General features: G+C 41.0%; 1 protein-coding gene across 3 annotated transcripts in view; it reads right to left on the minus strand.

Annotated features, from left to right (window-relative positions):
- Positions 1-22,545, minus strand: part of LOC104861674 (IQCJ-SCHIP1 readthrough transcript protein) — a 571,872-nt gene that overhangs the window by 35,925 nt on the left and 513,402 nt on the right. The window contains exon 1 of one of the 3 annotated variants that reach the window (XM_033759715.1): positions 11,851-12,067. The exons of the other annotated variants lie outside the window; for them this stretch is intronic. Coding sequence (XP_033615606.1) covers positions 11,851-11,928 — 78 coding nt within the window. The 5' untranslated portion in view covers positions 11,929-12,067. Of the gene's footprint in view, positions 1-11,850; positions 12,068-22,545 lie in introns of those variants that run through there. 3 annotated transcript variants of the gene reach the window in all.

Here is a 22,545-nt window from a genome sequence, read left to right on the forward strand (position 1 = left end):
TACTACTGTACTAGTACTACTACTACCACCACCGACACCATCACCACCATCACTAGTACTACTGCTACGAAAGAAAGAAAGGACAAACAAACAAAAAACAAAAATAAAAACTCGCGAGCCGCGACGTCAGGATCCTGCCAGCAGGTCCTAAACCTGAAAGGACGAGGACAGAGAGGCGGGGCGCACCTTTCTTCTCAAGTTCCTTGCTTGCTTTATTACAGAACCTCTCCCTTTTATACTCTCCAGCTGCATGGGAGCGAGAGCTGCACGGGACCGAGAGTACCGCCCACACATTCCAGAGGGAAACAATAACAACCATTATGGGTTACATCTGCTAGGCAATAGATCAGACCACCAGCTGAACTAGCCCATTGCTATGGCGACGGCACGTCCACACTGCTGGGTGAATCACAGGTCAATATGGCTGCGCTCATGTCGTGTTTCTTTACAATGCTCTCCATAAAAAACAACTGTAATGAGTTAGAAATCCTGGGCTGGGAATGAGATTCTGAGTTTCTGGTCTGTTAGGTGATGAAGATTATGAGAGTACCATTTTATGTGCTGAGCAGGGAGTGAAAGATTACAAATTAGGCTACAAAATCCAGATCACAAGGCCGGATGTGGCTACCAAAGGTTTGATGGTGCCTGGATGCTCCCAGCAGTGGATTCTGAAGCCTCTTGGTCCATCACTGTGTCAGAAACATGAAATAGAAGCCTGTCGAAAGGGCTGAAAAATGAGTGTAGCTGTATCCCCTAGTAAAGAACAGCATGTAATACATTAGGGTTGCTCTGTCTCGTATGGCAGTTACTGGCCATATATGGCTATTCAAATTTAGATCTAATAATTAATTAAAATTTAAAATTCAGTTCCTCAATTAATCTGGCCTCATTTCAAGAGCTCAAGTGTCACAGGAGAATAGTGAGTATCGTACTGGGCAGCACAGAATAAAGTTTGCTCAGTAAGGTACAACGAGGCCAGTGCTTCCGAAGTTTCAGCTTCAATTGGCTACTTTAGAATGTTCTGTAGGGTTTGAAAAATACACACATTCCCTAAGCTCTACCTCCACACATTTAATTTAGTTTCAGTAGTTTTGAGAATTTCTAGTTCAATGAAAGCAGACATTTCTTTTTTCTCTAATGCTATTTAATCCTTGGATACTGTAAGCATTCAATTTTTATACTTAGTGGTGATGTGTCTATGTAGATAGTTTTCCAAATGGGCATGTACCAAAAAGACTGTAATACTAGGAGCATACTAGGAGTGTGTGTGTGTGTGTGTGTGTGTGTGTGTGTGTGTGTGTGTGTTACAGCCACAAAGTGAAAGGTAGTTTTAATAAAGATTTTTTACAGATGTGATGCTGACTCCATGTTTTTTTCTGGACTAACACAGTGCTAAGCACAAAGAAAGTAATCGTGAAGTTGTAAAGGGAAGCAAGCATCCCTTTCATTTCCAGAACTACTTACAACTGTACTAACAGGAACTTAATTAAAGCAAACCAACCTTTCTGTGCAGGGTTGGTACTTTCAGCAGTCCAGACCAAACAGAAACCCATTGCTGAACATCTTTATTTTAGATAAATTCATTTTAACATCAGTGAACCTATATCCCAATCCATGTAATAGGAAAGAGAGGTTCTCACCTGTGTCCCTATAGTAGTCAAAAAACAATAGGGTACAGCTGAAATCCAAACACAAAATTAGTAGATAACATGAGAGTTAATAATTGATGCTTAACAACATTAGGCTGGGTTTGAAAAGGGCTTTATTTAAAGAAGATAACCATCGCAGGACTTCTGTGATTCCACGTCTCTCTTTCTGATTTATTTAATACACTGCATATAATGGGGAAACCTTAAACATATTTCTATTTAGGTTAATCACAATTTTCTTTACACTCAAACTTTTCCTTAACAGTTTAAAGAATACTGTTAGACAAACACACTTTCTCCCTTCTCTGGATCCTACTGAACAAATTGAGAAAAGCGTTAAAAAAGTGCAAGTTTCACCCATAATCCCATGCTGTAGAGAGATCACTGCTAACATTTGATATATTTCCTCCTACTTTTTAATCTTATGTGTGCAGTTTTTCACTTTCTAAAGTGAAATACATTTTGAAATTTTGTCATATCACTTTATATTTTTTAAAAGCACAATGGCTTATCACTCCATCCTACGGAATTTCGCTCTACTGTTAGCCCTTTGGGTTGTGTGAAATTAAAAACAACATGGAAGTTGGCATCTTTACACAAATCCTCGCCCACGTGTCTGACGATTTCCTCAGGATCAGTTTCTGGAAGTAGAATTACCCGATCAGCTGTGTGTGAACGTCTGATGAGGCTCTTGACACATCTCCTCATGTTGCTCTAGAGAAAAAGCTGCCCCAATTCACATGCCCACCAGCAATGGAAAGGGATTGTTTTCCTCACATCCTGGCTACCACAGAGCACTGTAACTTAGAAAGTGCTGTTGTTTTTAACTAGATAGGCACAAAATGGTATGCTTTTTGTTTTAATTTCTTAGATTTATTAGAGACAAACATTTAAGTGCTATTAGCTACTGTATTTTCTTTTCTCTGAATTACTTATCCCTAGTTTCGCTTATTTTTCTACACAGGTCTAGGAATCTAAATATTTTTATATTAAGGATATTTATCCTTTTGAATTTTAACTGTGCTTTGTGGTTTAAGTCAATGGCTTACTTCTTCTGTCATGTCTCTGATGGCTTTTGTGCATGGAAGGCTCTTCTCAGCCCAAAGATAAAAGGTTTTCACCTGATACTGGAGGATTAAAGGAGAGAATTTAAGTAAATTACTCAGTAGTTAGCTATCCCTGCTCATGGTAATGTAAGTCTCTGGTAAATGGTAGCATTATGGATAATCCTGTAATAATATCTGCTTTGAAACTGAGGAATTTGAGGGTGCTGAAAAGTTACCTTATTGGTAGGTAGAAGAGGTATAGTTAAATCCATGCTTTCTTGTTCTATATTTTTTCTTCTCCACATCGAGTATAAGGTGTTCAGGCTATTAATAATGTTGGACACCATGATGGAGATATAATGTAAGCCTGAAGAGATATGGATTTACTGCTTCCCTGAGATAGATGTGATGGTTTTTCAGAAAAGGACAAAACACTTGACTGCAAAGGATAAATAGTACAGACTAACAGTGACCACAAATATTTATAATACAAACATCTTCTCATCAGAGACACTCTATCACCGCTATTTGATCTTTCTTTGAAATAAATGTAATTCCTAATGTTTCAAGTTAATTATGACACAGTCGATGATTAAAATACAGGTTTTCTTCTTAAAATTCAACAACTGGAACCATTTAGTTCCTTCCAGTTGCCTGTGTGTGCGTGCATGCGTGTGTGTGTGTGTGTGTGTGTGTGTGCATGGTGTCAGATTTTTGTTTTTAGTTCCTTCCAGTTGCCTGTGTGTGCGTGCATGCGTGTGTGTGTGTGTGTGTGTGTGTGCATGGTTTCAACTTTTTTTGTTCTTTAAGGAATTAGATTTGCAGAGTAGTTAAGTTTTTCAACCCTCAAAGCCCAGAGATGCTCCAAAGCAAGGAACAAGTAGGCATGCAGGCAAAGGGAGAAGCATGTCCCAAATGATACAGCTTGCATTTAGGGCAAGTGGAGCCATGCCCACTCCTAAAACAGCCTTGGGAAATACTCTCATAAAATAAAAATAAAATATCTAAAGTTGATATTGCTAGCAGAAAACAACAGGACAACTGGGGAGTAGTGGCTCATCATGGAGACAGAAAAGGTATTCAAGACCAAGATGAGAGTAAAAATCGTGTTTAGAAACTAACCTTATCACAGGCAGTCCTGTCCTGCCTGCCATGTGTTGCTGGATTCCCTGTCACCACTCCCTGTGCTTACGCTGGTAAGACTCACAATGCCTTTGGAGGGCACCACGCACGCCAAGATCTCAGACCACAGACCACTGGACTCCTTTAGACTCTACACACCCAGGCTCAGCCTTCCCCAGGTGCCACAGTCCACTGCAATCCTCAAGCTTGATAAAAATAAAGGTAATTTAGTAAAGGAAATAAGAAATAAAGTGTTGTGCTTGAGTAGATACTGTCTAACTGCAAGTCAAGTATGTCCCCAAGCTCTCCTCCATACTTTTTCAGGATACAGTGTGTGCCCATCCCTTATACACCAATGCAATTCCTGCATCCCTTTTCAGGTTGATCTTCATGCTCTGATGCACTCCCCTTCGCTGGCAGCCTCTAGTAATCTGGCATCTCTGAAGCAAGGGCCACCTCCTTTAACATTGCCAATCTGCACGTACATTTACAAGTGGAGGGGTTGGTATTTCCTGCACTTCCTCAACTTATTTGACACACACTGTGTTTTGTGAGGACATCTGTGAGCTCTCTAGTGTTCTTGGGAACACACTTTGGGGAAAAAAAAGCATTCTATATCTAAGACTAAAAGCCATCTCGTACTCAAGACACTACCAATAGCTGCTTTCTTCTGACTTGTGTGCAGATGATGCAACCACTCAGCTGGAAAGGGCCTGCTGCATGAAGAGGAAGGGGTTCCTTAAAGGATGAATACATGCGAATAAGCTTGGCTTAGACAATCAGGAGTCCCAGGTGCAGAAAATGGCACAGATGCACTGTGGGAGTCAAAGCAGGTGTAATATTCAGAGAGGAAGTAGTCTTGGGTTGGACAGGATTCCACTGTGAGAAAAGGGAGTGGGAGAAAGCAAAATGTCTTTCCCCGATTTCTTGTCCTCCATCTTTCTCCTAAATTGAGCTTCCTCCTCTCCCTACCTTCATTTATTTCCTAATTTACCTGTTCATCATGGGGAATTATGTAGACTTTTAAAATGACTGAGTGCACTTCATTCACAATTATGAACACTTTCAGATTCCTCTTTTTATGCACTAACTTGTTACCCAGTTCAGTACTTTTCAGACTTCAGTGCATATGAATCAGCTGAGTATGCTGTCAGGACAGATTCTGATTCGAAGGCAAGGGCTGAGAGTGCATTTCTCCTTCACCATCTCCTACACAGACCTCAGACACTGCATGTTAAATAAATGAATTAAATGCAGTGGGCCTTCCACACCTGCAGGTCAACTAACAGAGGATTGAGAATACTAAGAAAACATGCATCTGCACTGAACATGCAGACACACAGTACAATATAATAACTATATACATAGTATTCACATTATATTAAGTCTTACAAACAATCTGGAGATGATTGAAAGTATACCAGAGGACTCGTGTAATCTCTATGAAAAAGTTGTATCTCTTTATGTAAGAGACTTGATCCTTCACAGATTTCGGTATCTGACAGTGGTCCTTGAACCAACCTCCTATAGATACTATACGATGACTTTACTTTCTTTCAGCACTGAAAAGGAAAACAACGTGCTGTTTAGGAAAAAAAATCTGAAGGACTGTGGGTTACATCATCTCAGAAGCCTGAACGGAACTCACGGTGCCCAGAGTGTCAGCTGGGCAAGTGCAGAACTGCACACGGACACACACGCACACGTGCGTGCACCTTCGGTCACGCATTTCTTCCAGCCAGTAGGTCTCAAACTTGACTTCACAAGACAACCGCCTAAAAGGCTTATATAAGCACAGACTATTTTTCTGTTGTAGAAGGTCTGAGTTGGATCTTAGAATGGTTATTTCCAACAATTCCCAGATGCTGCTCCTGCTGCTAATTCAAGCACAGAGCTGGGTCATCTTTGTCTGAGACGCATCTGTTTTGTATGACACAGCAGCCTCTGAAGCCAGGTGGATTTCATTTGTGGCAGTCTGGCTCAGTCATGGCCTTGGCAAGATGCCTGTTGTGAAGCAATTGATGATCCCCTTGTTTCAGTGCCATCTATTGCCTAGTGATACCCAGTGTCATCACCATTAGCAGCATCCACCAGGGGTGAACTGGGGTTCTGGAGCTCCCTGAGGAAAAGTGCTCTTCCATTAGGAAAATGGTGGTCACTCTTGTTTCTTTTCCCTGCTTAGAAGCCTGCTTTACTCTAATAATTGTAGGCAGCATTCCAGTGCGGAGGAGTCTGAGGTTTTTAAACAATGTGAACTACAAGTACAGAACTTACTTGTTCATTAAATAAATTTTATTAATTTTTTTTCAAAGCCAAAAGAAAACCTAAATACAAGTGCTAATTATTTTCTCACTGAGATAAATCACAAGACCAAAACACAAAAATAGCATTCTGTGAGCAAATATATTGTATGCTTTTGATTGTCAAGTACATGGGAAGTGCTTTTTAATTAGAGTAGAAATAATAGCCAAATAACATAGTACCTTTCCATTGTATCACTAAATATTATCCCTGGGTACCTTTTAAAAATTTCTGACATTTTCCACTTTAGATTTACATTAACTCTCCTGGAAAGGAAACAATCGGCTACTAAATACAGGTTTCCTAATATGCCACTAACATTTCTTAAGTTTGCATCTAATACCTGCATCCTAGACAAGTGTCAGGGGGTGAGGTGTCACCCTGGCCGACTGCGTAATGGTGAAGCTTTGGGGTGCAACTTGCTCAGGACGGGCCCTCATGAGACAGCTGGCTTGGATACCTAAAGTCCAGCAGAGACACCCAAGGGGAAGAAATCTTTGGCTTCCCAGTTTACCTTGAAAACTGGCTGACAACAAAAGTGCTGTGATGCCAATCCAAAGGATGAAGATGTTTGTTTACGTTAGTCTAACTGTGAAGATAGCTTTGCCTAGTACCCACTGCATCCCTTCTCATGCTGTAAGGAGGTGATATACACAGAAGCAGACAATAAGAAGCGGTGCTGTGCAGAGTTCCTAACACTGAAACACTCTCGTTTTGTGTGTGTGTGTGTGTGTGTGTGTGTGTTGTTGTTGTTGTTGTTTCTTGCTTTGTTTTGTTTTTGGTTTTGGTACTCGGCTGTTGAACTCAGGACCTTGAGCTTTTGAAGCAGGCGGCGGAACCACTGAGCTAAATCTCCGGTCTGGAAACATCCTCATTGTTAAGGACTGGACCAAATTATTTAATAAACACCCAGGGTTAAAGTTCAGGAGGTACTTAAAATGGGAACTTTGGTGAAGGCAAAGGAACCCAGAGCAAAATCCACAAAGATAACTGCTGTGGTGGAAGTATTTCAACATTAAATCCTAACAGGATATATTTGAAAACAAATGGTTTTCCTTTCATAGGAACAGCAAATCCAAAATACAAACTGCTGAGAGCATTCTGAGCTCATTCCTAGTTCTCAAATGACTGCCTACAGAGACTACTTTTTAACACAGGACAGTGTTATCTGGCAACTCTATTTTTAACAGGTGCCATTTCAGAAGCCTGCAAGGCCATCACAGTCACTCAGTATCACTGTCGGGAACACAAAGGTCTGCAACACTGCATAGTTATGAAACAGCCAAACCTTAACCAAGTGCCAGGAAGTTGGTGTCCTCAACTTCCCATGTCAGGCTAGACTTAGGATCTGCTAGAGCTGGCAGAGACACGTAACCGAAAAGAGGCAGAGTAGTGCAGGGGGATTCAGAGTCGGGGAGACTCAAGAAAACATTTTGACTCTGACAGTAGTGCATGTTATTAAAACTATTTGAGCTGTTTTCTTTGCTTAAAAGAAAGCATATGCATTTTTTAAATACTATATAGAAAGCAATTGGGTACTTGGTACACTGTCTGGAACAAAGAGATAATTTATTAAGGGTTGCTGATGTTCATATTAAAAGGAAGGGTTGGGTAAGGTAGGAAAAGTAGAGAAAAAGACGGAAAAAAGAGCCAGAAGTGTCTGGAACTTAGGAGTTAATAAAGATGGAAAGTAAATTAGTAGTTAACAGAGCTAACAGCCAGGAGCATCTAGAGTAACTAATGGGTACAGCACTTCTTTTTACAGTGATGAAATGTTCTGGAATTAGATGGTGGCTTCCAGAATCTTGTAAATACAATACACTAAGAACCATCAAAGGGGAGACTTAAAAATGAATTTTACGTATGTAAGTTGTGTTTCAGTTTAACAAGTCACAGTGTACACAAAACACGGGAGCCAGAGGTCCAGGGGTGGTGCAGAGGCTGCGGAGAGGACCGTGACGGGGGAAGGGGTGCAAGGGTGGGCTTGGCATTTAAGGGGAAACCCAGTCACTACAAACGCCAGCTCTGTGGCCCGGCTGTCTCGCTGGGGTGTGCCAAGGGGGAGAGAGGTGGACCAAACCCTGAACTCGAGGCCAGGAGGCTCCATGCGTCCAACGTCTAAGACAGACGGGGCTTATTTGACCTTTGAGGAAAAGGACATTCTGGCCCAAAGAGCAGAGGAGATTCCCTCCAGGTGGTTGAGGTGGGGCTCGGCCCCAGGCTGGGTAACTTCACAGGATTCTCCAAATGCATTCATCCCTGGCAGACAGGAAGACGTGAGGCTTAATGGAGATGGGGTTAATGGAGATGGAGGGCTGCTTTTCCTCCGTAACTGCGTGGGGAGGCCTGAGCGCTCGTCTGGAACGGCAGCTGGCATTCTGTGTCCCTGTTTATTACAGTTTATCTCAAGCAGTCATTTCCATTCACCTTTTAAAAAAAACATGAGGCGCAGCTGTGGCTTCACTTTAAATATTGTTCCTTCCAGCCTTTTAATTTTTTCACGGGTCCTCCCTAATCTTTCACTGTAATTGGATGCGTGACACTAGAGACAGCACCTCTGCAGAACAAAGCCAGGCAAGCAGGCTTGCCCAGTCCTGGGACCACAGGCTTGCCCATTCGCGAGAACCTTAATCTGTGCACAGCAGCAGGGCAGCAGAAGGCAAAACTGGCTTCCCTGAGTTTGCTCTGGACCAAGTTGGAGCCAGTCTTGTGTTATTATGCTGTATAGTATGTTAAATGTGGATTTCCTTTTCTCACTCTCCATTGGTGTCATTTGGATATTCCCCCATCCTGGGACAGCTGAGGATGCAAACTTTGGAAGTCTACGCTGGCTGTCTCAACACTCTTCCAAGCAGCAACAATTCCAGGTAGCAAATTCGTTTCTGTGACTCCCAATTCACACTGTAAGCCTTCGGAGGGAAAGCTCAGTCTCCTTTCTGAGGTCCTGGCACAATGCATAAAGTCAGGAACGAGGAAGGCTCTTGGGAAATAAGTGTGAATGAACAAGGACACGGACCCCTCTGCTGAGGGCCACTTTGTCAGCCAGCCGTGTGGTTCTTTACCAAGGACTCAGAATTTGCTCCTAGTAGGGCAGAGAAGTAAGGCAGCATAGGCTGCCAAGCCCACCGCTTTCTTTCCTACATACTATGATCTATTTCTGTTGTGTACAGTTTTACCTCCATTATTGAAGAAACCAGAGATACTTAATGAAACATTTCTTTTTAACAAGCAGGATCTTCCCCCAGGAAAAGGAACAGATGCGTAAACTCTTCCTTCCTCTGCCTTGGTGGAATCTAATTTTAGTCATTGGAAAGCGACTTTTCCCCCTGAAGGCTGTTTGTCTGACTTTAAAACAATCCTGCAAAGCAATCCCTATGGACATGTGATATTTATTAGTACAACTAGTTCAGGGAATTCTATGGCACCTGGGCAGGGTATACCACTTTTCCAATTGTTTTTGACCACTGATCTCAAAGTAGGGTGGAAAAACTATTGAAACCTTTTATTTTTAAAAACTTTAGTCTTGGGCCAGGGATTTAGCTCGTGGTTCCGCCACTTGCCTTGCAAGTTCAAGGTCCTGAGTTCAATCTCTGGTACCAAAAACAACAACAACAACAACAACAACAAAACTTTAGTCTTTAAACTACGTACTTGTGACACATTTGTGATACATATATCATGTATTTTTATAGTGGTAAATAAGTGTAATTTCTGAATAGATTGTACGCATATTAGAAGCATAGAATCTAATATGTTTTTTTGACGGATGCAAGGTAAAAAAGCCTACAAAGTGCTGTTTTATGGCATTTAATTATATGTTCTGTTTAGCTAACCAAAGAACAAAAAATTAGCGCAAAAAAACAGAAAAAAAAAATCTAAGAAGGGAAAGTGATTTTTATACTAGATAACAGGTTTTCCTAATCTTTGCCTTGAAAAAAAAGCTCATGTTACTCTTTTTCAATAACTCTTAATGAAATTTCAAATCATATTTTTGGAAACATAATGAAACTTTCACAGCAATCGTGGTATGTACACATCCGAAAGCACTTGCCCAAGATAGCTGAAAAGGTGAGATGACTCGAGAACACATGTCCAACACACTATACTGATCTCTTAGTGTTCTGTGCTTCCCGAAGTTTCATCCAGTGATTTCTGTACTAATCCACTAGTGCTGTTTCTCCTGAAATCACGTGTGGCATTCTACCACCTCTCAGACGAGGGCTACACAATGCCAGCTTTGCTTTGTGGCTGTGGATGTTCTAAAGCTCCCTGAGCCTCACGTGCTTGTAGCTTTAGTCAGCTCGGTCTCAGCTGCTGCAAATCATTGCTCATAATTTCAGCCATCCAGGTTCCCCATTTCTAAGTAGGCTAAAATCACAGTGATCAAGACTTTTTTGTTGATGTATTATCAATAGTAAATCTTTTTTTTTTCCTCCATGTGAAGTGACCTACACTTTTCTAGCTGGAAAACTGATTGACAAAGAAAATCATGACAAGTTCTTTGGTACTGCAAACAGAGGAAATCTGTGAATTGAACGCTTGCTTTGCATGGCTGGATAAGTGGCAGAGTCTTAAGTGTCTTTCACACACTGGCTTCCAGTGGAGGGGTAAAGGGGACAGCTGAGAAGTGTTAGGGTTTCAGGACTCTACAAAGTTATCACCCTGGGCATTCACTCTCTCCTTGGTTATCACAAGAGATGAAAGAGCTAGGGCAGCATGGCAGGTCACTGAGACCTCTTTTACATGTTTAGGATTACCTTTTGGAGAAAGCACGTGAACTGTTGTGAATTACTCTAAGAATGAAACATATACTTAAAAGAGTCCCTATACTCAAACACAATTATAGATGAAAGATACAAGCTGACATCATTTACATTAGTATTCCTAAGGAGCTAACATTATAGAAGCATTTTCCTATATCTCATTCTGAGGAGAAAAAGCTAATGGCATGTTTCAGCCAGTAAAAAATGAGCCTCAAGATTTACTATTCTATCAGGCTATATTAATTGATATTTGCCTCAGAGGGAAAAGAAATCTTCATTTCCAGTCCAGGACAGAAGGATCCTTCTTCACATTATGCTGTGTTATGAACTACAGTTGGCTTTTGGCAAGTAATAGGAGAGGAAGTACATAGTGTGTATTTAGCCTTCTGTAGACAGACAAGCATATACTTGTAGTATGATTTCAGGACCTCACCCATATAACTAAAGCTATTTTTAGTTGAGCCTGTTATTACTAGACAATTACCATATAAAACATTCCCAAAATATATAAACTGACTTTCAAAAGAAAAAGAAAGCAGAGAAGAGATATCAAGTTTTAAAAAGCCAAAACTCTGCTTCCTAAAGCTGTAAATTTTTCATTGTTAAAATTGTCAAACATAGATAGGTTAGCCATTCCAGTAATTATGTGAGATGAACTGTTTATGTGTGTCAATAATTTTTAAAGAATATTTCTTTCTATAAAAGGCTTGCCTAGTAATGAAGTACGTATACAATTTTTCAACTTCAGAATAACATGCATACTTTGTTACTGCCATAATGTATTAACGAATACAAGCAAGGGAAAGAACATTCCTAGCTGAATGCATCTGATTCTTGCATTTAGTTTTCCTGACTATCTCACTGCAATGGCCACTCAGTGTGGAATTTGGCAACTCTTCAAGGGTGATCTTCCTCCCAGTTAGAGAAATGGTCCAACTGTTTATAAACAAAAGAGTTCTGCCGCCTTACCTTTTTATAATTCCCTTCCATATCCACTGGGGATTCTTGACTGATGATGTCATCCATTCCATCACTGTCCAGATTCATCCCTTAACTTTTCAGTATTTCACTTAAGAAATAATCTTCCGCAAATTCTGACAGGCTGCAGTGCCAATTGCCCAGTGCCCGGGTTGCTGCTCATGCTGACAGCAGAACCAGCTGAGTGTCTGTGCCCAGCTGTAGGTGTCCTTGCCTGCTCTGTCCCAGGATACCGCCCTACGTGGCCCCTGGCTTGTTCCTCACTCCGGTCTGGGCAGCTGCTTTTTCTGAGGCTCACTCTGCTCCTGACACTCAAGCTTGTTCACAGTCCAGCCCTCCCACCATCTGCTGTCACCTTCTCCTGAACGATCCTATCTGGATTCCTCTCCACAGCACCTTTCCTGTTCCCAGTAAAAGACAAGAGAGAAACTTGGCTTCTGCAGGCTGATGAGTCTCCAGTTTAGAGCTGAGAGTGAACTGGAGCCTTGTGGGGAAAACCAGCAATCTTCTGAACTGGGTAGAACGCAATATAAAAATAGAAGCAACAACTTCCAGCTTCGCAGACTTCATTAGTGACTGTCCCACACCAAAAGAAAATAAGTATATTGTGAAGGTCTGCAAAACAGATTTTTAAAAAAATTTCCCCGTAACTGATACTTCGTTAAAATCATGTGTGAAAGTTTTATCTTCTGATAGGAGTCCTAGCATAGGACTGAAATTGCTTTCCAATTCACAGAAGGACCTCTCTGCCCCAGGAGCGCGGCTTTGTTCTACTAATACAGACAAGAGAAAAAGATCCATCAACTTTCCTTTAAAATTCAGTCAGTGGCGGGCTTTTTGACAAAAGCGAAAGTTCTTTTCTGTTGCTCTCTTTACCCTTTTCCCATGGCTTCTGGTTTTGTTTACCAGTTTTACATACAGTGAGGAAAAAGGCCCAAAGCTGGAGGATATTTTGATGCCAGAGGAAAGCAGAAGTGTGTGTGTGTGCACATACACTCGTCATTATCAAATGACTACTGCCACAAACAACAACAAAAATGCCCACTATTTATTAAAAAGATAACGTTTTCAGGAGAGACGGGTCAGAAAACAATCCAAAAGGCTAAGCCTCCACTTGGTGACATAGTCTAACATGTTTCCATGCTTACACTCCATAGCAGCAAGTGTACTAGTTACTAAGGTTTTTTAAGCAACTGCAATACCACTAGCAGTCTATATGTCCACCAACAAACGAACAGATAAATAACATCTGATATATATAGATAGATAGATAGATATGTATATATACAAAATGTGATATTTATACATATGCAATGGACGACTACTCAGTCATAAAGAAGGATGAATTTGAGTCATTTGTAGGAAAAAGGATGCACTTGATGGCGATGATAATGATCAATGAAATAAATCAGACAGAGAAGATTGGAGGGAAGGGGAGAAAAGGAGTAAAAAAGGATCGAGATGTGACATGTACACATACCAACTTTCCATGATAAATGCATTCATTACATATCACAAATATGTAGAACTGATGCAAAATAAATAAAACTAACCAAAAACAAAATAGCAGAGTTCTAAAAGCAAAACTGCCACTCAAGGCAACCTCTGGCACCTGAACCTCTGCAGATGCGTTCTCATCTTCAGCTGTCTACTTCTTTCTCTCCCCTTTCTTTAAACAGTTTGTGAAAGATTTGTGGCATGAAAGTGGGTCAACATAGTTTACAGTAATCCCACTTCTATGAGGCAAATACTTTCCTTTGCAGCCTCAATCTAAAGCTACCTCCTTCCTTTACTCTATCCTCACCGGTCACCTCAGTGCCCAAGGGATGAATGACACATTTGCCACTCATTACAATGACAAGCCTTATCTCATAGCCACACTTACGATTGTGCAGGGCCCCTGCGGTGCAAAGGTCTCCCTGCTTCACTCTTCTCCAGACCCTAGAGCTCTCAGTCTAGATAGGAGAAGTCAAGATGTCTAGATTTACTCCAGATGTCACATGCAGAAAGTATCCCAGAATGCATCCCAGGGGCAATGCTGGCCACTGGGTATGGACTCAAGGCAGGTGCTCACGGTGCAGGATTCACTGAGGCTGTGCCTTTGTGATTACAAGAAATGCTCTACTAGCCGGGCATGTTGGCGCATGCTTGTAATCCCAGCAATTGGGAGGCTGAGGCAGGAGGATCGCTGTGAGTTCGAGACCAGCCAGGTCAACTACATAGTGAGACTCTGTCTCAAAACAACAAACAAACAAAAAAGAAATGCTCTACTTAGAAGATCCCCATGTATCTTAAATACTGCCAAAGGACATCAATTAAAATGAACGAAGTATGTATCTTCTCACATGACATACGACGACGTAACGACAGTACCCACCCTTTATTAAGGAGTTGCTATGTGCCAGGCCCTTTGCTTGTGCCTTCTGCATGTCTTTACTCCTCTCAATAACTCTTTGGAGCAGGTATTTAACAGTTGCATTTTGTAGCTAAATGAAAGAGCTCATTAGGTAGGATTAGGTAACTTGCCCAAGGTATGACTTTCAGTCAACAGCTAGGCGAGAATTGGACCCGGGCCCTTTGCCTCTGTGGTCTGCATGGTAAATGAGTATGCTAGACCGGTTACCTCAGAAGCAAACAATCAGACACGATAAAATCATCAAGGCTAGTTTTTTTTTTTTTTTTTAAGTGAGATGACAGAGAAATCCAGCAGCGCTCCCATATAACAACGTCACACACTGAAACATTTTACAGATCACACATCTGGAACACCAGCACGTACTGCCACATACCTCCTGTGATGACGCCTCAAGAGATGAAAAGAAAGCTGTGGCACCCCTGACCCAGCACGCTGAACGGTGCATTCTGCTTTCCCCTTACCATGGTGCTTTTAGCATCACTATGGCTTCTTTCCAACCGCCATTATGGTTTCTGGGCTTTTTGCAAAGAGGACAGGGATTTATGTTTATTCATCTTATTTACCCAGTAGTGTCTACAACACTGCCTTGCCCACAGTGGACAATGAAGACCTGTTTAATAAGTATGTGAACAGGGGAGAAATCAATGTGTTGCTTAAAATATTCCCTCTGAATGCTTTCGGTGAGAAACAGTAATAGTTTACATCAGGCTTTTCAATCCAAATCTTGCAGACCCCACACATGTCCAAAAGGTAAAAATGAGTGGATTCCAGGGGACGAAGAGGGGCTTCCTTCCCTACGAGGCTGCTCCTTCGCCTGTTTCTCCAGGCCCCAGGCCAGCTGCATGAACAGAAGCCCCGGGAGCCTGAGAAGCCCTAAGGATGTGAAAAACAGCTCCTCCACAGAGCAGGAAAGCTGCTGTGCTGATCCGCAGGTCCGCTACCCTCCATCTTCAATGCATCCATCTCAGTCTTGTGCCCGGGTTAGCACCCTAGTCCACTTAGCCATCCACAGCCAATAGATGAAATTAATAAAAACGTAGGGAGTGTAAGATTCAGCGTGACACATAAAGCTACAAGCCTGAGTTCTGACATCGTTTTTTTAAACTTAATTTTAAATGGGTTGACTTAGGTGTAGCATTAAAGTGAGAAAAACTGAACTTTCACTATTAAATGTGTAAATGTATACATACAATATACATGCATATATGTGTGTCAATTGTACGTTAACTATACACATACATATACATGTACACACATGTACATTAATATTATTATCTTCTGGAGTCAGGCACCTTAAATCCAAGATGGAGATTTCCCCACCAAACAAATGCAACAAGAATTAGTACCAAGAAAACACTAAAGGACCATCCCACTCCTCAACCTCCTAGCCCCTTTCTCAGAAGTGATTCCCTAGCAAGCACTATATAAAGACAAGCAACAGAACTTCTCCTCCTACTCTGTGGTTATACCCTATGGGGCAGTCTGCAAAAGGGCCCCTCCCCAAACAAGGGTCATAGCCCGAGCTCTTTGAAGATGGACGTGTGAGATTGCTTTCAGGACGGCTTGTGCAACCTTAAAATGTCTGATACACTACTTTCCTATCGTATAGAATAGGCGCAATCTTTGATGCTCTCTAGAATTTTTCTACTCAAAGTGTACTCAGGTGAGAACATTAGCAGAACCTTGGGACTTTCTAGAAAAACTAACTCTCAGGTCCCACTCTAAACCCATAAATCAGAAAAGGAATTTTTAAAAGAGATCCGTAGGATTTAAAATTTCACTTTTTTAGCAACACTGTTCCAGAATATTGAAAAAATTTCATGAAAAACCACTCTACATTTATCTCAGACTACATTTCTAAGGAGGGTGGCAGGGGTTGAACTTAAAATGTTTGGAATCAACCCTGTAATTAGTTTTAATTCTAAGAGGTTCAAATGAATACAAGAATGGATGACACACACCAAATGCGACCTCGGGAAGTAGGAGCCACACGGATCATGTGGTGGTTTTGTGGTAGCGGCACCAACAAACAAGGGATAACAGCCACCCCTGTCCTTTTTCCGCTGCTACCTTCTCTGATATAAAACCGTTCAGGCAGAGAACAGGCCCAGAAACTAATGCTCTCCCTCAGAAAATGTGCTCGTGGCCACTTAGAACCCTGGAGGTGAAAAGGGCCTCTTCCGCCCTCTTTGCCCTGAGATTCAAGGACTGGAAATGAGGGCTTCGGTTTCCTGTCTAGCCATGCTCCAAATCGCAAGGCACATTGTTCATGCGCGCTAATGCTTTAAATGACCATTATCGGCTACTGGTGGACATTATTGACTCTGAGCACACAGACTACATTACTGGGAAATCACTTATGCACTGACAAAAGACTTTCTTATTCATAGGTGAAAACTGTTTTATCCTGATTAACTCCTCAGTCTCCCACTCTTCCTTCAGCTTTAGCGTGCCTATTCCATATGCTACATTTATAATTTATTTTCAAATCATTTTTATTTTATGTACAATCATCTAAATTTGGTTTGCTTTTCAATTAAAGTATCCTGATAGCTAGAAAAGCCATGAAAATGTGCAGGTGGTTTTTGAAAAAACACTTTCAGTGTAGGTTTAAACATTAAAATAATGGCATTAAAAGCTCAAGGTAGGAGAGGTTACAGAATGAGAAGTAGCTGGTGCCAAAGGCTTTCCCATATCAAAAGAACTAAGGGTCATCGTTGAAATATTTCTGCCCAACAAGAAACCCATCTGCAGTCACTCTGCAGCCTTCAGGTGGGGCCACATTAATGCCCTCATCGGATTTCCCTGCATGTTCTTTCCTGGAAGGTTCTCACACACTGACTGTCACCAGGCTACCATGATGGGTTTTTTTTCTTTTGACTTCAAGCAGTTTTGTCAAATTACTTTCTATTTCAGGGAGTGAAGTGATTCCTGATGCTTTTACATCATGCACTGGGGAATATTAAGTACATCACGATTTCAAATTTTCCTTTGGTATAGAGAATATAAATAAATAATGGGATATGATTCTATTAATATTCAGTTTCTCTATGTAAAATTGTAATTAGTTATCCGAGATCACAGTACACACTACACACACACACACACACACACACACACACACGGAGGAGGGTCTCCATTCTCCCCAAAGCTTACTTTGATGCAGTGAAATGTATCATAGAAATAAATGCCCCCATTGTTTTTTCCATTTCCTGTGACCACCATCTTTACCAAGAAGGCACTCGGCTTAACTTCTAAAACAATCATTTTAAATTGGAATCAATCACAAAGTTTGAGCCAGACAGTGATCCTTTTAAACAGAGATGACCTGCTGGTACAAAATCTCTATTTCAGATCAAGTTCATAATGAAGGCCCGTTGAAGTTTTTTGGCTGTTGTTATTGTTTGTTTTTCTATTTGAGGACTTATGACTGTGCTTCTTTTGTGGGACAGCATATTAAATTAGACTTTCAGATATTATAGATGAAAAAACAGATGAATTCATATCCAGAATTATTTTCTAAATTTTGAAGGTTACCACCTCCTCAGAAAAACAATTATATCTCAACAAGACAGAACACAATTTTATTTAAAGAAAAAATAATGAACACAATGTTCATTTCAAAATCCAACACTTTCAACTACAAAAATATTTTTCTAATTAAAAAAATCTATAGAAAAGTAAAGAAAATTACTATATTGAACAGACATCTAAAAGTCTGTTTCAAAATAGTGTGTTAAAATGCTTTTGAAATTCCCTTTTTATTCCAACATATTTTTCTCTGCTCTGGACGAAACCAGGCTTACACTTCATAGAATCTCAAGTGAACTCAAATTTGATACCTTATTTTCTCATACACCAGAAGAAGAGACCAGGAAATGAACTCTCACTTGGCCTACTGTCAACAAGGGTAGAATAAATTTCCTTTCCTTTGTTAACCATTAAATGATCCACTAGAATTTGGGCATGAAAGGCTGTTTACTACTTTCTCCAGCAAGAATTTTAGGACATCTTGATGTACCACTTAAACTGATATTCTCTCTAGTTTCATCATGAGAACACAACAGTGTGTCTTTTATTTAATGACCTCTTCAATTGGACCAAAATATTTTGCCCCAGAAAAATTCAATGTTCCACAAAACACTAAAATTATCCCTTGATAGGGCAAAAAAGATGCAGTAAAATCTTATAAAAGTAAATATATTAAGAAAGGCAGCTTGGCGATAAGTAAATGCTCAATGACAAGCTTTTGAAAAGTACTTGAGGATAATCCATCGGGTATGGGGTGTTTTCTAAATGTACTGTTTCTGGGATGTGCGTGCATTTCTTTTATGCATTTTGTACTTTTCATAGCATTTCCTATTCTGGTGCGTGACTGTCTCAGTGTTGGCAACTGAAGCTCGGAAGCCACAGAACTGTACTCTGGAGTAAGTTGCACTGACTTATTCCTTGCTGCATGCATAGATCTGAGCTTCTAACTGGGACTAAGAACAGTGCAACTGCAGAAAATGAAATTTAATCCAACAAACACTTATTGAACACATACTCCATATGTAAGGCCTTGTCTTCAAGAAGCCTTGTCTGATAAGAGAGACATATCTGTATGTAACTAGTATAAAGAGATTCTAATAAAGGAAAAGCAACGTTCATTGAGAAGAAGGAATTTTGACAGAAAGGTAAGAGGCAAATGTTTCTTGAAGAAGGTGGCTGTCTTGGTTAGTTTTCTTGTTGCTTTGACAAAATACCTCACACCCAAAGTTAAAGGGGCAAAGGTTTATTTAGCTCACACTTTCAGAGGTTTCAGTCCATAATTGGCTGGCACCAAGGCAGGGTGGCCTGGCAGAGAGGAAACAGTTCATGGCAGGCAGAAGGTAACAAAGCAAGCAAGAGGAGAGACAAGCCTCCTTCTGTCCCTGATACTGTATCCAGGCTACCGGGATTAAGGCAGTGCCAAACCAATCGGTGGACTGATTTAGTAATCACTCACCCTTAATCCTAGCACCCTTACTCCTAGCATTGCACCAGGAATCAATCACGCACCCTAGATCTAGCCACCTCTGAAAATGTTCCATCTACGACTGCGTGAGGCTCTGGGCGACATCGAGATACAAGCCATAACAGTGACATTTGATTCTTGACAGCTGTCTTATCCTGCGATAGGTGGAACCAGCTGGTCTGTCGCTAGGAGGCCTCCTAGTTGGAGGCCTCACAGCAAAGAAAGAGAACTGATGGCAATGTGGTGGCAGGAGTGCAGGGTCTGGAAGAAGAAATGTTTCTGCCCAGGATTCAGATCTCGGTTAGGTCTTGACTGCTATACAGAGTCTGTGATTTATCCCAAGGAACTCAGGGAAGCATTAAAAATTTCTGACCATGCCTTTCCCGCCCAGCTGTATGTTTGAAGAAGGGACTCTATGCTCCCAGGAGAGGGAAAAGATGAGAGTTACTCACACACTATTTTGCCTTTTCTTTTTCAAGTCTCTATTCCCACAGTAGCTAAGAATGTGAGAGTGTGATCGATATCTGAGGCAGTCATTTAAGCAATGGCAAGACAGGGATAAAAGCATGCATTGTTTTTATATATGCATGTATCCCAAACAAAACCGCAGGAGAAGGGAGAAAATATTTGGGAGTTTTAAGCAAAATGGGCCCTTTGACCTAAACGTGGGCTTACAAGTTAACAATATTTCTGAGCTGTCTATCAGCGAGCATTTAGAGGAATCTGGCCTTTTGAAGGCTGCCAGGCCTGAAGCTGTGGGCAAGGTTCTTTCCTGAAGAGATTGGCTTCCTCCCAAGACTGGAAAATGGAGGTTGATAGCTCTCTCTCTCTTAACAGGGCTATGAACAAAAATGACAGCACATGCCTCGGTAACCTCTTTGCTAATCTCACTCCTGTAAGGGGGAAAAGTATATAAAGACGACAGCAATGTGAGAAACTTTAAAGACAAAACCAAACCAGCACAAAAAAAATCCTGAATGGGAATTCCTCGCTTTTTACCCTTCCTTGAATTAACTTGTTCAAAGCACAATGCATACACACTTGCTCAGACAGGGGCAGTAAAGCTCTTGAAGCAGCAAAACTCTTTTTTCAACACCACCATCTATTTGGAAAAGCAATATATAAAAATCAACTGTATTTCTACAAATTAGCCAGAAACAAATGGGAAATGAAGAGCGGCACCACGTAAAGATTCTCCCTGAACCCCTGATGTGCTCAGAAGAAATGGTGGCAGGAGGAAGATAGCTCTTTATTCAAGATAACTGGTCCATTTATGCAGAAAGATGGCCTCTGGCTGTGGGCCTGCCGACTCTCATGCCAGGACGGAAACTTGAAAAACCCTTATTTCACAGATGAGAAAATTAACAAGAAGCCTGGGGATAACCTGACACCTCCATGAAGGCAGTGCAGATCAACGGTGAGGAGGGAAGAAGGACTCGGGGCTCTGAGGAGTCACTGTGTTTCCGCATGTTTACAAAGCCTTTTTCTGGGTGAGTTTCGTGCGTAATAGGTATATCCGTCCACCGGAAAAGCAGAGAGAGCAAAGATAAAAATCTCTACCTCCATGAAGAATGGAACAGGGAACACAGAAAAGAGACAGACAGTTAGGTAAAATATGTACTATGACAGAGGGCACTATGATACATGCTAAGTAAAAGACAGTTAGGAGCCAAGTGCAATGCTTGTAACCCTAGCTACTTAGGAGGCTGACGCAGGAGAATCAGAAATCTGAGGCCAGCCTGGGCAACTTAGGGAGACCCTGTCTAACATAAAAAATGAACGAAAAGGGCCGGGTCATACCTCAGTGGTAGAGCGGTTAAATGTTATTTTCAGATAAACTGTGAACAACTTTTGAGGAGGAGTACATCCCAACACAAGGACATTTACTGAGTTGGGCACCTGACACCGGTGGGGGTTGAGGAAGCCATGCCAGGCAGAGGGACCAGCAAGTGACTGCGGAATGAAGCAAGCAGAACCAGGAGAAAAGTTCGGGAGGAAACAGGATGAACCGACAGGAGACATCCTGGCCCTGTAAAGCTCTGGGTTTGGACTGTGAGCAGGGCGATAAACTTAACATTTTCAGATATAGGTCATGGTCTCACTTAAGTTTTAGAAACTCTTCTGGGTGGGCTTGTTAGCACAGGACTATAATTCCAGCACTCTCTGAGAGCGAGGCAGGATGACTGCAACTTTGAATTCTGCCTGGCAATTTAGTAATTTAGTAAGACCCTATGTCAAAATAAAAAAAAAAAATTAAAATGGCTGGCGATGCATCTCAGTGCAAAGGGAAAAAACCCTATTCTGGATACCATGTGAAGTAGGCTACGGACTGGAGCAGGGGCCCAGAGCAGACTAGGCAGACTAGTTAGAAAGACATTATCACTATAGTGATGATGATAATAGGTGCAGTAAATAATATATATCTCTATACTGACCAAAATGTGCATAGAATTTGGGGGGATGGCCTCTAGTACCCCATTCATGGACACTCCACTAAAGATTTCTCTGAAATCTCAGTATGTACCAGTTATAGGGGGGAAAGAATCACTCCTCCAAATAAATTCTGTCAACTCACTAAACATGCTAAGGAGTTTGCACTGACTACTGCATTATTATTCATAAAAATAAATAAGCCCTCATCAAAACAGGGCAGTTTCTAAAACTTATCATCAAACTGTCCATATCACCAGTGACTGAGACAACATCAAACTAAGGATTCTGAGAAATCACCTTTCCAATCACATGTGCTCCCAACTGAGTTCTAAAACTAAGGTTTCTAGGTAGGATTAAAATTGACTTCAAGGTTAATGTTTCTGTTTTAGCTGAGCTATGGATAAAGGAGAGCATTTCAAAGGAACACACACATGAAGGTAATTCTATTAGCTATTATTATTCACTGCAAACACTTAATTTTACTGTGGAAATAAACAATAAATACCTCAAAACTATTAAACAAGCAATGACACTGTTACATATTGCAGTTCATATAAAATAAAATCAATTTATCTTCCTTTGGAAGAAGCAGTAGGCTAACATACCCCCTTGTCTTCAGATTATTGATATTTGACCCATTTTTTTTACCCTCCAAAAACAGCTTCATGTTCAGCGTAATGAAAACATATAGGGAGTAATCTTGTATTAACTTACCCTTCAAACATAAATTATATAGCTTCTCTGACAAGAAGAAAATTATTTTAATTATTACAGTAATTTAATCACTGGCAGAGGTAGCCATGTCATCTATAGATTAGGATCTCCTTGATGCCTGACATTC

This window comes from Fukomys damarensis, unplaced genomic scaffold, assembly GCF_012274545.1.
Source record: "Fukomys damarensis isolate Sample0158 unplaced genomic scaffold, DMR_v1.0_HiC HiC_scaffold_37, whole genome shotgun sequence".
In the NCBI taxonomy this organism is placed as follows: Eukaryota; Metazoa; Chordata; class Mammalia; order Rodentia; family Bathyergidae; genus Fukomys; species Fukomys damarensis.